This window comes from Meira miltonrushii (genome assembly GCF_003144205.1).
Source record: "Meira miltonrushii strain MCA 3882 unplaced genomic scaffold FA14scaffold_3, whole genome shotgun sequence".
NCBI lineage: Eukaryota > Fungi > Basidiomycota > Exobasidiomycetes > Exobasidiales > Brachybasidiaceae > Meira > Meira miltonrushii.
The window spans coordinates 262531-277241 of NW_020289945.1; the positions used below are offsets into that span (position 1 = coordinate 262531).

Here is a 14711-nt window from a genome sequence, read left to right on the forward strand (position 1 = left end):
TAAAAACCTCGCTTTTGGGGATAAAACATAACACAGCTTAAGTGCGTATAAAAAGTGCCCTGTGCGTGATAAACAATTCAACAAGCGTAAAGGCCCGACGGATAAAGCTAGGCACTGGACAACTTTAACTAGTCTACTTCAATGCGGAAGAAAGAGATGCATATAAACTAAGTTGAAAAAAGTGTTGGGTTCATTTGTTTAACAGAGAGAGTACAAGAAGATACTTTAATGCTTGTAAGCGAATAGTCCGATGATTGTTCCGATAGAAGTAAACTCTCGATACTCTACTTATGATCAGATGAGTTTTGTTAAATATCGGACATAGGTCTTTTTGTAGAATGATGGCTATTGATTCTGATTATTTAATCATTTCTCTTGATACAGTATAAGCTTTCCGCTTTCTCTCACAACCGGATTATTGTCTCCCTCCCGCTGACGATCTTCTGGTTGGGGGAGCCCAATTAATTTCTTCTAAAAAGAGCGCCTAAAATAAATCTCCGTGTCCGGTAACGCGGAAAAGGGATTTCGGACGCGTGTTCAAAAGAAACGATGATCACACGTGAGTTGATCCCATTGTTGTGGTACAAGATAGCCACCATTAAGCTTTTCTTATGGTGGAGGCCTAAGCTGGCAATCAGCCTTGCTACCCCACAAAGAAAGTCTTTTCTGGTTGCCTGAATGACTTCTTCAGATTCAGATGAGGTGATAATCTCATATGGAGATGCAGCAATTCGACCAAGTGATTTAGATACCCTCAAGCCTGATGAATGGATAAATGATTCAATCATAACATTCATTTATGAGGTCATCAATCGACATGTAGGAAAAAAGGTGGGGCTATGGCCACCTTCCGTTGTAGAGCTGCTGTCTAACCTCCCTGATGGACAGGATGGTGTTGAATCAATGCTTCCGCCGATGAAAGACTTTATGGTTTTACCGAGTAAGTGACATAATCACACCAGCATATCTTCTACGCTTCTGACACTTTTAACCCCTCTATAGTATCGGATCGATACGGCAACCCAGACGGAACAGGATCGCATTGGTCATGTCTATGTTGCACAGACGGGAAAGCAATCCATTTAGACTCGTTGTCTCCTGCGAATAATGAATCGGCAAAACTTGTCTTTAACAAATTGTCAGAAGTTCCAAATCTACAGGCAAACAAATTTACCGAAGGGGAATGTCCAGTTCAAGCTAATGGTAAGTGGTCATGTTCGACTAGCAAGTCACTGTGATTCAATTTACCTGACCCTCCCCCTTTTGCCATGCACAGCAAGCGATTGTGGCCTCTACGCCATTTTAATACCGTATTCTTACTTTATGGATGACAAATGCAAACAACTTGAAGATGCTGTAGAGTCTCTCACTCCAGAAAGGGTTGCAGCATTTCGTGAAGCATTGTACGACTGGCTGAACAAATGGGCAAACCTCTCCGACAAAGAAAAAGACAGCATTCATTCACACAAAGATATAATCAAGACAGTCGGACAACTCAATTGATACCCGCACTCCAAACAAACAATCTGAGATATGGCCTTAGCATTTTTGATCGTGATGTGTATGTATAGAAGTGATGATGAGAATGCAACAATGATAGCTTGCGAATGTGCGTTCATGACAGTCGGAAGTAAGGGTAGTATGAGATGAAGGCAAGAGAAAAGTACAAGCATGAACGCATGCGCAGAAGCTATACACAATACATGAAAGGTGATGTCCTCAACAAGTCCTCTCAGCAAAACATCATCATCCAATGTTGTAAAGAAGACCTGCGAGTATGTGTATCACAATTCATTTTTTAAACGGTAACCGAATCACAAACCCAATTTATGGGGCGTGCAATTGCTCCAAGAATGCTTCACCAGCAGGCAACTTCTTTTCGCGTTTGTCGGTCTTGAGCTTGCCATCGATGTGTTGCTTTTGTTGACGGATAGAAGCACGGATAGCAGTTTGTGCGTAAGGGTTGAGACGGAAAAGAACACCTCGGTTGCGGAGAGGGTTCTTCTTTTGGGTGAAAGGACGCTTGGTAGTAGCGGCACTCTTGACTGGTCGGACTGCACTTTGGATTTCGGAAGAGTTGATGATTCTTGTAACATCAGTTTGAGAGATCTTGGCAGATGGCAAAGAGACAGATGGCAAAGAGAAGCCCTTCTTGAGTTCAGATGGCTTTTCGTATGTACCGAAGATGGTGTCCAAAGCCTTGAATGCGCTCTCGGTCCAGATGCAGAAACGACCAACGTGACCACCTGGTGCCAATTGCAACAGGTTCAATCGGTGAACGCTAACGATCTCAACACCGGGCAAGTTACGGAAAGCCTTAACGATACCCTTGTCTTCGTTGTAAACGACCAAAGGTCCACGGCGTTGCTTGTGACGACGGTTGCGGATCTTTCCGACACCGGCACGGACCTTGCGAGAGTTGGAAACCTTGACAACATCAGGGTATGCCTTGACAGCTTGCAACAAGGCAACAGCTTCCTTTGTCTTGGTGAAAGATTCGGCGGAATCGTTGACGACGACTGGGACTTCTTCCAAACCTTCAACACGGTGACCACGAGCCAACAAAAGAGATGGCATAGCAGTAGCTGCCAAAGCAGAGGCTGTAGCGTAACGACGTTGAGCTTGGTTGATCTTTACGAACCAACGGCGCCAAACCTTGGTAGGAGAGTACATCCATGCACCACGGGCGGCGTTAGATCCGGCAGCTTGACCACTACGGTGAGTACCACCACCACCAACACGAGGGATACGTGCAACGGCACGACCGGTACCCCAAGAGTGAGCAGAGTTTTCCATACCGGCAGTGTTGGAGACGGCGTATGGTTGACGTTTGTTCTTGGCCATGTTCTTGTGGATTGCTTCCACCACATCTGTACGGATGGGTGCAGTGAAGACGGCAGGCAATGGCAATGAGCCAGCGGCGGCGCCGTCAACACCGCGAACGTTAACAGTCGGACGAGCAGCAGCCATTTCTAATTGAGGAGAAAATGGAATGTGATTGACAATGTCAGCAAGATTGTTCGTCGAAAGATGTTTTTGTCGAAATGAATTGTATCAAGAAAGTGAAGTCGAAATCTGATCCTTTCACAATGATGTGCCCGATAGTCCTTTCGCTGTTTTATATCTCAATGATGACACCTACCTTCTTGATGCCCGATAATCGATGATGGTGGTGAACGAATCTGTTAATGGATTTGCAGATAGAATGTCACATTCTCGAGATTTGAATTGACAATACAAGCGCTGTGCCTTGAATACGGTAAACGAGCCTTAACCCTCTCTACTCGCGCAATTCTAAGCGTATTCATTCCCTCAGGCCCTAGGTCGCTCTGCAAATTTGCTACGGTTGGAAATTATGCTTGCACGTGAACACGCTACTCTGTCGGTGTGCAAACATTCGCGCAGTTTCCACTTACACGTGATTGAATTTACCCGCAGCTTGGGGCATTACGGCTGCTGAACGCCCTGTCATACAGAGCCCGTGTCGCGTCGACTTTCCCTTATGCGCTGGGCGGCTTACTGCACGGGTATGTAGGTTAAGCCTGCAACGTGCTTAGATTCTCAAATAGGATTCGCAGTTTGTTAAGTCGACGAATTGGATGGCCATCCTTCTTTCCTCTCTACAGTTCAAGGTCTATACAAGGTACGTGTCATCTTACGAAGACATCCAATAACGAACGAAAGATAGATTCAAAGCAAGTTACTGACGATTTTGAAACGCTTTTTTCATTTATTCCTTCTTGATTCCAACTTCAACTTTCAACTCTTCGCCTTTTTCGACTTTTCGACCAACACCTACTTTACACCAACACAGATGGCTCCCAAGGTTCGCGCTGTTCAAGAGAGCACATCCCTCGGTCCCGAGGTGGGCGAAGGTCAATTGGTTTTCGTGAGTATCATCGGAGGAAGATGGTGAAAATGTGTAAAGACTGTGATAAGAAGAGGGACCAGAAGGGAGGAATTTAGAAAGAGATGGAGACATGTACGGAAGAGAAGCAGACGAAAGAGATGGGTCAGCAGCCGAGAAGCTTGTCGCTTAAGATGGCAGATACTTGTCGACACCACTTTACACATACTGGACCTTCTAATATCCCCTTCTTTGAACCGCAATTGACATCGAATCTTCACACTTCTCTTTTTTCTCTACAGGGCGTTGCTCACATCTTCGCTTCATTCAATGACACATTCGTTCACGTTACCGATATCACAGGAAAAGAAACCGTTAGCCGTGTTACCGGTGGTATGATGGTCAAAGCTGATCGTGATGAATCTTCTCCATACGCCGCAATGATGGCCGCTCAATCTGTCGCCGCTCGTTGCAAGGAAGTTGGTATTACTGCTCTTCACGTTCGTCTTCGTGCAACTGGTGGTGTCGGTTCCAAGACACCCGGTCCAGGTGCACAATCCGCTTTGCGTGCCCTCGCCCGTGCTGGATTGCGAATTGGTCGTTTGGAAGATGTTACCGGTGTCCCATCAGACTCTACTCGCCGCAAGGGTGGTCGTCGTGGTCGTCGTCTTTGATTTGTTGTTCAACAGCACATTCAAAGGTTCGGGTCCGATTACAACTTTCTTTCACTCTACTCGCACACAAGTACTTTCATGGATTCCGTCAAGATGGTTACCGCTTATTTCATTGATGTGATTTCCAATGATTGATCACTTTTCACGATTACACATTTAGGTTTGAAGGAGATCATTCTTCGCCTTTTATTCACTTACATATAAACACATTTACACACACACATACTTTGTACCATTTGTGACATTTGATCACGCGGCAATGAATTGCAGAAATATTCATTTATTGAAAACGTCGGGGAGAAGAGTGAATCGAGTGCAATCATTGTCACGGGGCAGCGATCTGGATTGTTGCGTCCACAAATGGAGAATGAGTCGTGTTCATTGTGTCTAATAAAAGGTCATTCTGATAAGCATGAGCTTACCATCATCAGAAGGAAGGAAGATAAAGGGATTGACATCACGTGCTTTATGCCTCTCTCACATTCATAACACTCAATAATCCTTGGCGCTGCGCTTTGTGCAGATGCTTCTGCGCATTGCGGCGCCATTCTCAATGGTGAGAACCACTTTAATATTCGGCAGCCCTGCGTTGCGCGTAAGAGAAAGAAATGTCGTGATTTTCGCCTAAGCCGAGATCGTAACGCGTGGGTAGTTCATAATATTCAACCGCATAAATTGAAGCAAGAGAGGCGCTTGTGCTATGCTATGCTAGGCTAGGCTAAGGCTTTCGCGGTGCGGTGTCCGTTGGCCGCCTATAAAAAGGTTCACTTGAGCAGTCTATCGTGTAAGAGGAAAAAGCAGGCTAAAAGCTTTATTGTTTATCTGATTTGATTTTGTCTCTTATCTGAAGCCAATTTTGGACTTTGTTTCTCTTTTAATCCGGAAAGTGGAAGCGAGGCAGAAAGGACAATGAAATGTATGTACATCCACACACTCTAGAAAGATTGCATCATTCAACGGAGAGAGCAAAGTGGTGTGTGTGTGTCATGATCACAGCAAAAGTGCTTCTTCTCTTTCTTCAAGAACAAAAGTTCATTTCACATTAACCTTTTTGATCGAAAAGACAATTTGCTCGTGAGAATCGGAAGAAGCCTCTCTTTTGCTCTGTTTATGTGACTCAGGCATTCATTCACCCCACTTTTACCACACAACTTACTTTACGGTACCGTTTCTCTTGCAAAGAAAGAGAGAAGGTATAGTAGACATTCGTACGACTTTGCATGTCAGGTACATAATCAAATTACTCATCCTTCGTGCGTAATACAAACGGGCAACTTCGGCTAAAAGTTATTCAACAACTTCAATCCCGATCAGCAAAAAATTTTAGCTTCTTGTCATTCTCCGGACATTGACGATCATCCGCAGTTAGGACCAGAGCAATTAGAAGAAGAAAAAGAAGGAGTGGTCACAATATTATCGACACAGAAGTACGCATATACCTACCTAGGACATCCGTAAGGAACGAGCGTAAACGACAGTCGTGTGCGTTGCTTGGAAGAGGATACATGCAAAAGGGGCTTAGGTCATTTCATTTCCCTATTAATCGGTACAGCATCCATTCAATTCGCCAATGTTGCAGCAGAGTAGTTTCGGTATCATACGATAAATTTATTTGCTCATCTTATTTGACGATATCAAGGCTAATTCCTTTGGCCAAGGACAAAAGATGGCACCTCAATCTACAGCTGAGGCTTCAACATCACAACCACCAATCTTACTCAAAGCAAAAGGAGGTAGACCATTTGGCGCTTTGGCAAATTTGACCGATGATTCATCACTTCAATTAACATGGAAAGTATGCAGTAAAGTAGCAGCTCATCTCGATCAAGGTCAAAGGATTGAGAATCTATCTTGGCGTTTATGGCATTTGCGAGATGTGATGGTTTCGCATAATGGCGAAGGGTCTTCTACACCAACGGTCGCCCCGTCATCCTCTTTGGCAAAACGAGGTGAAGATGACGAAAAGGCTTTCAATTCTATCAGTGCTTCAGTCGCTTCAAGACTAGAAGGAGACCGTAAGAAATCGATGAAAGAATTGAAAGCACCCGACTTTCGGTGGACGGATATGAATGATGCACTACGGCATAAAGCGATCATGCGAACAAGGAAGAGAGAGTTAGCCGCTTCCAAACGGGGTAAGAATGCTATCAAGACCGAAATGGATGATAAACAAGAATCGTCTGCCTTCGGGTCACATGCTTCATCTTCAATCAACAATACCAACCAACGAACTAAATCGACAAAGAAAAAGATTCGTGAAATCATTGGTGAAACAAACCGAAAGCGTAATCGTGATCATACGATGGAAGAACTTCATCGTGCATCCCTTTCACCTGCCTCTTCGACCTCTTCAGGTACTTCTTCTTCTTCCTCTTCCATCTCTTTCGGTCCTGCAAATCGATCGGGAAATCGAAAGAAGAGTTTGGTCAGCTCGAATGCCAATACTACCGTTTCTCATTCAACGGCCGCCAGACGTACTTCTTCACCACCTGTTTGTTGGCGTTTGACACGCGAACAAGTTGCTCGTCAACAAAAAGCAAAATCGAATAGCATCTCACCTCCTCTGGCAGATCATCCAGAAGGAAAATCTGACGGCAAACAAGATCAAGAGGCTAAATCGACATGGACACTGCAAGAGATTGAAGACGCGGAAAGGGAGTTGAAAGAGCAGGGTGTAGAGCTTAGTGGACCACTATTGGCCATGCTAGCTGATCTGAAAAAGGGTGATCTGGCAAAAGTAGAGCAAGATGAGGATGGTCTAGAAGACGAGGCAGGCAGTGAAGGCAGGGCAGACGGGGAAAAAGAGCATGAAGACGAAGAAATGAGTGAAGATCTTGGAAAGGACACTTCAGCCTCGGCCCGCATTCAAACCAACATGTCACTGCCCACTTCGCCCATGACATTCTCAGGGTTTCCGAATGATGCAAAGCACGCACGTCGATCGTCTACCATGTCAGAAGGCAAAGAATTACGAAAAGCAGGAACGTCAAGTGGTTATGACGATCAGACGCGCAGAATGCCTTCCAATTTAGGTATCAACGTGCAACATGATGAAATGCAGCTTGGCCAAGACAATGACTCAGACGTAAAGAGAGCCAAACCGCAATGTGTAAATTGTGGTGCAACAAAGACACCTTTATGGAGAAGAGATGCGAATTTTGAACTTCAATGCAATGCATGTGGATTGTATGAGAAACTTCACAAAGCACCAAGACCGAAATCCCTCAAACAAAGGAGAAACGAACGAAAGAATCTTACAAATCCCAATTCGTCACCTGATCATCAAGGTAGCAGCACTATTGCTGGAGCAGGATCGATCTCACCCACTTCGGACTCTTCCAATAAACACGATGAATGGATGGGTATTCATGCAGGTGCGGCATGTGCCAATTGCGGAACATCCACAACTCCGCTATGGCGTAAAGATCGTGAAGGCAGAATCATCTGCAATGCATGCGGATTGTACTACAAACTACACAATTCACATCGGCCGGTAACGATGCGAATGGATGCAATTAAAAGAAGATCACGGTACGATGATCGTAGAAGGGTGGGTTCGCTGACTGGTGGTGCAAATACACCGACTGCGATTGGTCCTGAAGGAACGCCAATGTCAAGAATGTTTACCAACATGGACAATGATCAGATGATGATGGTCCAAACCCCAATTCATCATCAACAGGGTTCCGTTCCAGCTACACCCAGTACGCCGAATGCTGGCTCAATAGGTAATCCTTTCTTCCATGATAATGCAGCTGCCGCCGCAGCTGCTGCTGTTGCTATGGCTTCTGCTTCACAGATTCCCTTACAACAACAGATGCATCCTTTCCAAATGCAACACCATGCCGCAGCCTCTGCAATGGCGGCTGCTCCAAGTCACTCGGGACACCAACATCAGCAACATCACCACAATCACCATGCACATTCCAATCAAATGACCTTCCAACAAGCACAGCAAGTGAATGATGGAATTCATATTCCTTCTGCTTTATGGGAAAATCAAGTTTGTCCGATGGGCGCTTGGGGAGAAAATTGTTGTCAAAATTTACCACAACCATCAACGGTTGATTTGCAATCTGCTTTGTTGGCAGCTGGAGCTTCGGATGCACAAGCAGATCAAGCCGCCGTAACTGCAGCAATGGATGCGTTACTCAATCATGGAGATTGGATTGCGGATTTCGCATCGGAGCAAATGGATGAACAAGCTTCTTCTTCAATTAAAGCCCATGGCGTTCTGCAAGGGACTACAAACACGGATATTCAGCCGGCATCTACCCATGCACAATTCGATCCGGCAGCAGTGATGTTGAACAATGCCAGTGGGTCCACATCGCAAACGATTGTCGGACCTTCTTATCCTCTGAAACGTAGAAAGATTAATTCACTACAACAATCACAAGGAGCAGCAGCTCGTTCGCCGGCTTCCACAAGTCATCAAAGCAACATTGGCGATGCACACGGCTCATTTACCACACCAGCTGCATCTGCATTGGAAGCGATCGCAAGTCCATCAACAAATCTTGTAGGTCCATCTGCTATGTCCTCCACGGCTGGAAGTAATGCGGGTACACCTGCAAACGATTGGTGGAGCTTTCCCGCTTCGCCTTCAGTCAGATGAATAGACCTCTTTCGTTTTCTTATTCACACTCACACTCTGAGATACCTTGTACTATAGAAATCAACCTTTTGCAGATAAAAGAGGGAACAAAAACTTTATATTCATCGTGGAAGAGTTTACATCATCATCATTCTAGTGCATTACCCTCTCCGTCAACGATTGTTGGTGTGACTGTATGAGAAGCAGACTTTGCATTCTGTTGTTCTTTGTTGAGTCGTTTGACACGTGCGAAAAGTCCACTGTCCTCTCCCAAGATGAATTGCAATGTGACCAAAGGCCATGAAGTATGATGTGGGAGCACATCATAATATTCAGGTGCCATTTTGCGCAAAGCTGGCAAGCGTGTCCAGGGAACGCTTGGGAAATCGTGATGTTCGTTATGATAGCCGACATTATAAGCCAAAATGTTCAAAGGACCGTAATAGCTCCATGTCTCTTGTTGAATACCTCCAAACATATAGTGCTCAGCGATAAAGTGGGCTGCACAAGGATGCAAACTTCCAGCAAAAAAGCTGCTTTCGATTAGATAAAAAAATGCTGTCCATCCGAAATACTTGATCAAAATAAAGTCAACGATGGCCAATTGAAAAATGAAGTTCATGATATGATACCGTGTCAGCTTTTGCGTTCGTACAAATCCAGGTCTTAAAGCATAAAAGAAGATTTGAAAAGTTGCAAAGAATGCTTTTCCCAAAACATTTTTCAAGCATGCTAATTCCAATCGAGTAGGAAGATCGGTATCGATACCTTCTTCTCCAAGATGTTTATGATGTTCGATATGATAGCGTTTGAACATCATCGCGTAAGGAATACCGATTGGTGCGTTCACTACGATTGCCCATAGCTTGTTGGCGAGGATACCCCGGAATGCGAGATTGTGCGTGATTTCGTGAATGGCAAGGAAGATGTTCTGATTTGCTGTTCCACCGATCACATAAGCTGTCAAGACGAAAGACCAATGAAGAGGATGAACGTTGTTATGGGCAAAGAACATTGCCAAGCCTAATTGAAGAACCACAACAGCTGCTGAGATATATTTTGTTAAAGGCTCATGTCCCATCAGTGTTCGAACTTCAGGATGTGCTTTTAGAATTGCCATTCGACGAGATCTATGTGGCTCCTCTGTCAAGAGCCACAAAAAGTCATTTGCATCTTGTGGCTCGGAACTATATTTCGGTGCCCAAGCATGACCGGGTGCGTTTTCGTCTAGCTTTTGAACGTCTTGCGCTTTCTTCGTTTGTTCATCTTCATCGTCGCTTGTGATGGGTGAATCAGATTCGTTGTGATTCTGTTGGGATGATGAAGTAGAAGCGGAAGAAGAAGAAGAGGAGATTCTAGATGATCCTCTTGACGGACCTGCCGCATTTTGAGATTCTTGTATGATTTTCGTTGCCGTCCTTCTACGCATCGAAGGTGGAAGTTCTTCTGCGCCACCATAGTATGACCAGTCAACACTACGAGCCTTGATATCGAAGCCCAGCATGATGTTGTAAGAAAGAAAGAGAGAGATGATGGGTGTAAGAAGATGAGAATGCTTTATCAATGCTGCTCCAATTAAAGGTGCGGAAGGGTGTATGGGTATGCATGCAGTGTATTTTTAAACATTGCTTGGAATTTCATTTTTAAATGCACGCTAGCACTCACAAAACAAAAACCATCAGATATCAGGCCCAAAGCCTAGTTCTTCCCTTGGCCCCTGGCAACGCAGTGGCGGCATATTCTTATACTTCAATCGGGCGCAATACGACTCTAACATTTTACGCTGGCATGTACTTTAAACTTCCTTTCGCATACATGCTACAGTCATACGCCATAAGCGATCTAGAAATGAGCAAGAGAATGTTGATAGTATTGCAATTTATGTGTATGTACTGTTGAAATAGCCGCACAATAGTTTAAAATATGTGTTGATACATGAGACCGAAAAGAGAAGGTCAAATTGAGAAAAAAGAAAAGGGAAATCTATGTTGAAAGGTTGCAAGATGCGCACCAAAACAAATCAAGACAATAATCTTGTCAAGATATTGTTTTCCGTCTTGGAAATACGTTCATAAATATTACGAATATCGTTGTCATCCACACCAGAGATATCGGCCATCAAGTAAGCAATATCCTTGTGTGAATCGGTATGTTGTTTATCAACGTTGTAAGGTGCTAAGATCTCGTTAATCGCACGTAGGGAACCAGGTTGATTTTGATGCACATAGCAAATACGGATCACACGGCTATCTGCTTCTGTGATCACACGTAGGTCAACTTCTGGGAAGTTTACAGCGCCGAGAGAAGAGCCATAATTGATGTAACGAATGAGTGCATTAGATACCTCAAGACCAATCATACGTTGAGCTTCTTCCGTGCTACCACCAATATGAGGTGTAAGGATGACGTTTGGACATTTACGCAATTGGTCTTCCCAACCGTTCATCGAACTAACAAAGAGATCTTTTCCGTTTCCGGCTGGTTCTCTTGGGTACACATCCACTGCTGCACCACCAACGTGTCCACTCTCCAGAGCTGTGATCAAAGCTGGAATGTCGATCACTGTACCACGAGCATTGTTTAACAAGTAAGCGCCTTTCTTCATTTGTTGAAATTGCTTCGTTCCCATCATGTTGCGTGTTTCAGGAAGTTCGGGAACGTGGAGGGAAACGAAATCGGCTTGGTTCAACAATTGTTCCAAGCTGTCAGTTTGAGAGGCCATACCCAAGGGCATCAATGGGAGAACATCGTGGTAGATTACTCGCATACCCATAGATTCTGCAAGTACGGACAATTGACTACCAATATGACCGTATCCCACAATACCCAAGGTCTTACCACGAACTTCAAAGCATCCTTTTGAAACTTTGTTCCATTCACCGTTTCGCATTTCCAAACCACGATCGAGCAATTGACGTGAGAGACAAATCATCTCACCAATCACCAATTCTGCTACACTACGAGAGTTGGCAAAAGGAGAATTGAAGACGGCAACACCTGCCTTTGCAGCTGCGTCTAGGTCAACTTGATTCGTACCGATGCAGAAACATCCTACGACTAAAAGCTTGTGAGCACGTCTGAACACCTTCGCGGTCAATTTTGTCTTTGAACGAATACCAATAGCATTGTATTGGCCGATCTTTTCGCATAATTCATCTTCACTCCAAGAGCCTTTATGGAAATCGACTTGGTAGCCTTGTTGACGTAAACCATCAACTGCACCTTGTGAAACATTTTCAAGAAGTAAGATTCTAATTTCACCCAAATCAAAAGGTGTTAGCAAACGAGGTACGCTTGATTTAGGTGCACCAGGAATAGAAACCGCTCTTGCTCTTGGCAATTGAGAAGGTGAAGTTGGAGAGACAGAAGTAGGAATATTTTGACTGTCTTGTCTTTGATGTGCCATCATGCTTGCAAAGCTGCCTTGTTGAGGTGGCGAGATACCCATCGAAGTACGATGGAACGCCTGTGCGTGTGATGAATTACCGTTCATTGCCATCTTGAAATGTAGGAAGATACGATGATGGAAGAAGAGAGAGTGATAGGCAACTTTCTTCTTAAACCCCAACCTAAACTTTCTTCTGCAGTGTTTGCGTGCGTGCGCTTTTGACTCGATAAAAAAGTGACTCGCGCTATCGCTTTTTTTCGGTTCACTGATAATTTTTATCTAAAAAGCGAATAAGATCTGACGGGTGCCTTAGTAAGCTAGCAGCTAATCAACTCCCCTCTTTTTAAGTCCGCGGCAGCATGACTGACTGAAAGGCGTAGAAGGAGTCAATGCATGCATTAACTAATAGGGATCGGAAACCTGATTGACACATACCCGATAACCAGAGACTATCTTCTAACCATCATTAAACAACATTTAAGAGCATAATGAACTACTATAGAGGAGGACTCACTGTCGTTCAACAACGTGGCGAAACTGCAGTATTGGGAGCTGGACCCAAGCCATTCGCAGCACAAGAAGTGGCAGGCTCGAGCACTGATGAAGCAAGTGGTTCCACTTCAACAAAGACAGCGGTTAGAATCGAAGAAAGATTAAATAGCTCATCTCGCGGCATCGGAAGAAGAAAGTTGCAAAGGAAGGAGAATGCTCGTTTGTCGTCTAATCCACACGTTGTACGGCCATCAATCAAGGATTTCTCATTAGGTCACAATGACCGAACGCCAAGCTTCCCACTGCCAAGTGAATTGCAGAGTACCTTTCAAAAAGCAACTTATGGCGATTCTCAAAGACAGAGCCTGGACGGGAAAGGAAGAGAAAATGATCAAAAATCCGATTTGATGGGTGGTATGACAATGACTTATTCTGATGCTCATTGGTTCTTGTGTAATCGTGTTGGAATTCGACCGGGACAAGTTCAATCGAATATGAACCCGATACAGCAATTCACAAAGATGGCAGAAGCAGAAATAGTAGCTTGGCTAGGGCAAGATGTGTTCTTGAGACCAGATCGTAAGGATGCCGTTGTTTTAATCGATTTGCCAGCTACTTATACAGATGATATAAAGGAAGTCACTTCGGATAACCGATTGATGGAAATTCAACGTACCCCTCACAATTTGGTATGGTCCACTTCCGATCCTTTCAAGCGCTTAACGATTCATTGTCTAGCTCGAGTATATGGCTGTCAAAGTTTTAGTAAAGACGCACCTGGTTTACCGTCCGAATCAGCTTCTAGACAAACTTGGATCTTAAAGAGTCGTGCTGCTCAACGTCAACAACAACAGAGGTTAACACATGCATCCAATCCATTGACAAGGCACATTGGCGATTTGGAAACTCCACCTACAACTGATATTGGAACAGACGTTGGCAGTGAATTGGCTAGTGAGATTACGAGTGATGTAGCAAGTAATTTGGATGGTAATTCTGATTGGGCAGTCAGTGATATTGGAGAAGAGGATGATGAGATGGAAGGAGAGTTTACCGTTCTGCCGGGTGATGAAAGAGATGTAACAGCAGCGGAAATACGTAAAGCATCCATACCACCTTATCACATACGTGATGATGCTGAAGATGATGATGCGGCACTTGCTGATGTGGAATCATAGATATCATGGAACAATACAATAGACAATTTGCATATCAGAGATCTGAATCGTGAAATTTGAGAGGGTGACATAAAGCTAGATAGCATATTTGATCATATTAAGTGAATGTAGTATATAGAGTAAGCTAGGACATAGGTGTAAAGCTATGGTGACTATTGAACATTATAACGAAGCTTTGTCATATTTTATTGATTTGAAATTGAAATCTGAATAAGATAGTGCGACGTCCTGAAAAAATGTGGTCACGGGAAGGGGGCACATCTGATATTTTTAAACTTTACAGTCCAAACGTTGAAATACATAAATCCTCTATGTCGCTGAAAGGAAGTGTGGTACATTGACGAGCAGTCGTTAACTGGAAAGATTTATTACTTGTTCCCACCATTGAATGTCAACCTTGAAGGTAAACAAATAAAAAAAGTTGTTTATACAATTATATTGCAAAATCATTTTCTTATTCGATATCTTACTATGCCTTCCTTCCTTTTACTGAAGTACTTTCATTCCATTTTGCTGAACAGTTAAACTGATTGTA

At 44.0% G+C, this 14711-nt stretch overlaps 7 protein-coding genes across 7 annotated transcripts; 4 read left to right on the top strand and 3 right to left on the bottom strand.

The window, feature by feature from the left end:
* Positions 1–678: 678 nt before the first annotated feature.
* FA14DRAFT_179894 (cysteine proteinase) lies at positions 679–1503 on the top strand (the record flags this gene model as incomplete). The annotated part of the gene is made up of 3 exons (XM_025500963.1): positions 679–940; positions 1003–1203; positions 1277–1503. 3 exons carry the CDS (start codon positions 679–681, stop codon positions 1501–1503), a joined length of 690 nt encoding a protein of 229 aa, XP_025353542.1.
* Positions 1482–3171, bottom strand: FA14DRAFT_161189 (uncharacterized protein). Its single transcript, XM_025498999.1, has one exon. The coding sequence runs from the start codon at positions 2968–2970 to the stop codon at positions 1828–1830; it is 1143 nt and encodes a 380-aa protein (XP_025353543.1). The 5' UTR covers positions 2971–3171; the 3' UTR covers positions 1482–1827.
* A 331-nt stretch (positions 3172–3502) lies between these two features.
* FA14DRAFT_155939 (uncharacterized protein) lies at positions 3503–4521 on the top strand (the record flags this gene model as incomplete). Its single annotated transcript, XM_025497795.1, has 4 exons — positions 3503–3527; positions 3627–3643; positions 3815–3889; positions 4150–4521. The coding sequence occupies 4 exons, from the start codon at positions 3503–3505 to the stop codon at positions 4519–4521; spliced, it is 489 nt and encodes a 162-aa protein (XP_025353544.1).
* Positions 4522–7576: 3055 nt separating this feature from the next.
* Positions 7577–8053, top strand: FA14DRAFT_125259 (glucocorticoid receptor-like (DNA-binding domain); the record flags this gene model as incomplete). Its single annotated transcript, XM_025496693.1, has 2 exons — positions 7577–7808; positions 7896–8053. Coding segments are annotated over 2 exons (390 nt in total), but the record flags the coding sequence as incomplete, so codon positions are not given.
* A 1150-nt stretch (positions 8054–9203) lies between these two features.
* On the bottom strand, positions 9204–10753 carry FA14DRAFT_59694 (uncharacterized protein). Its single transcript, XM_025502543.1, has one exon. It carries the CDS (start codon positions 10620–10622, stop codon positions 9267–9269), a length of 1356 nt encoding a protein of 451 aa, XP_025353546.1. The 5' UTR covers positions 10623–10753; the 3' UTR covers positions 9204–9266.
* A 212-nt stretch (positions 10754–10965) lies between these two features.
* Positions 10966–12803, bottom strand: FA14DRAFT_161193 (uncharacterized protein). The gene has a single exon (XM_025499000.1). It carries the CDS (start codon positions 12615–12617, stop codon positions 11139–11141), a length of 1479 nt encoding a protein of 492 aa, XP_025353547.1. The 5' UTR covers positions 12618–12803; the 3' UTR covers positions 10966–11138.
* Positions 12804–12884: 81 nt separating this feature from the next.
* FA14DRAFT_190412 (uncharacterized protein) lies at positions 12885–14228 on the top strand. Its single transcript, XM_025501792.1, has one exon. The coding sequence runs from the start codon at positions 12995–12997 to the stop codon at positions 14174–14176; it is 1182 nt and encodes a 393-aa protein (XP_025353548.1). The 5' UTR covers positions 12885–12994; the 3' UTR covers positions 14177–14228.
* Positions 14229–14711: the final 483 nt, after the last annotated feature.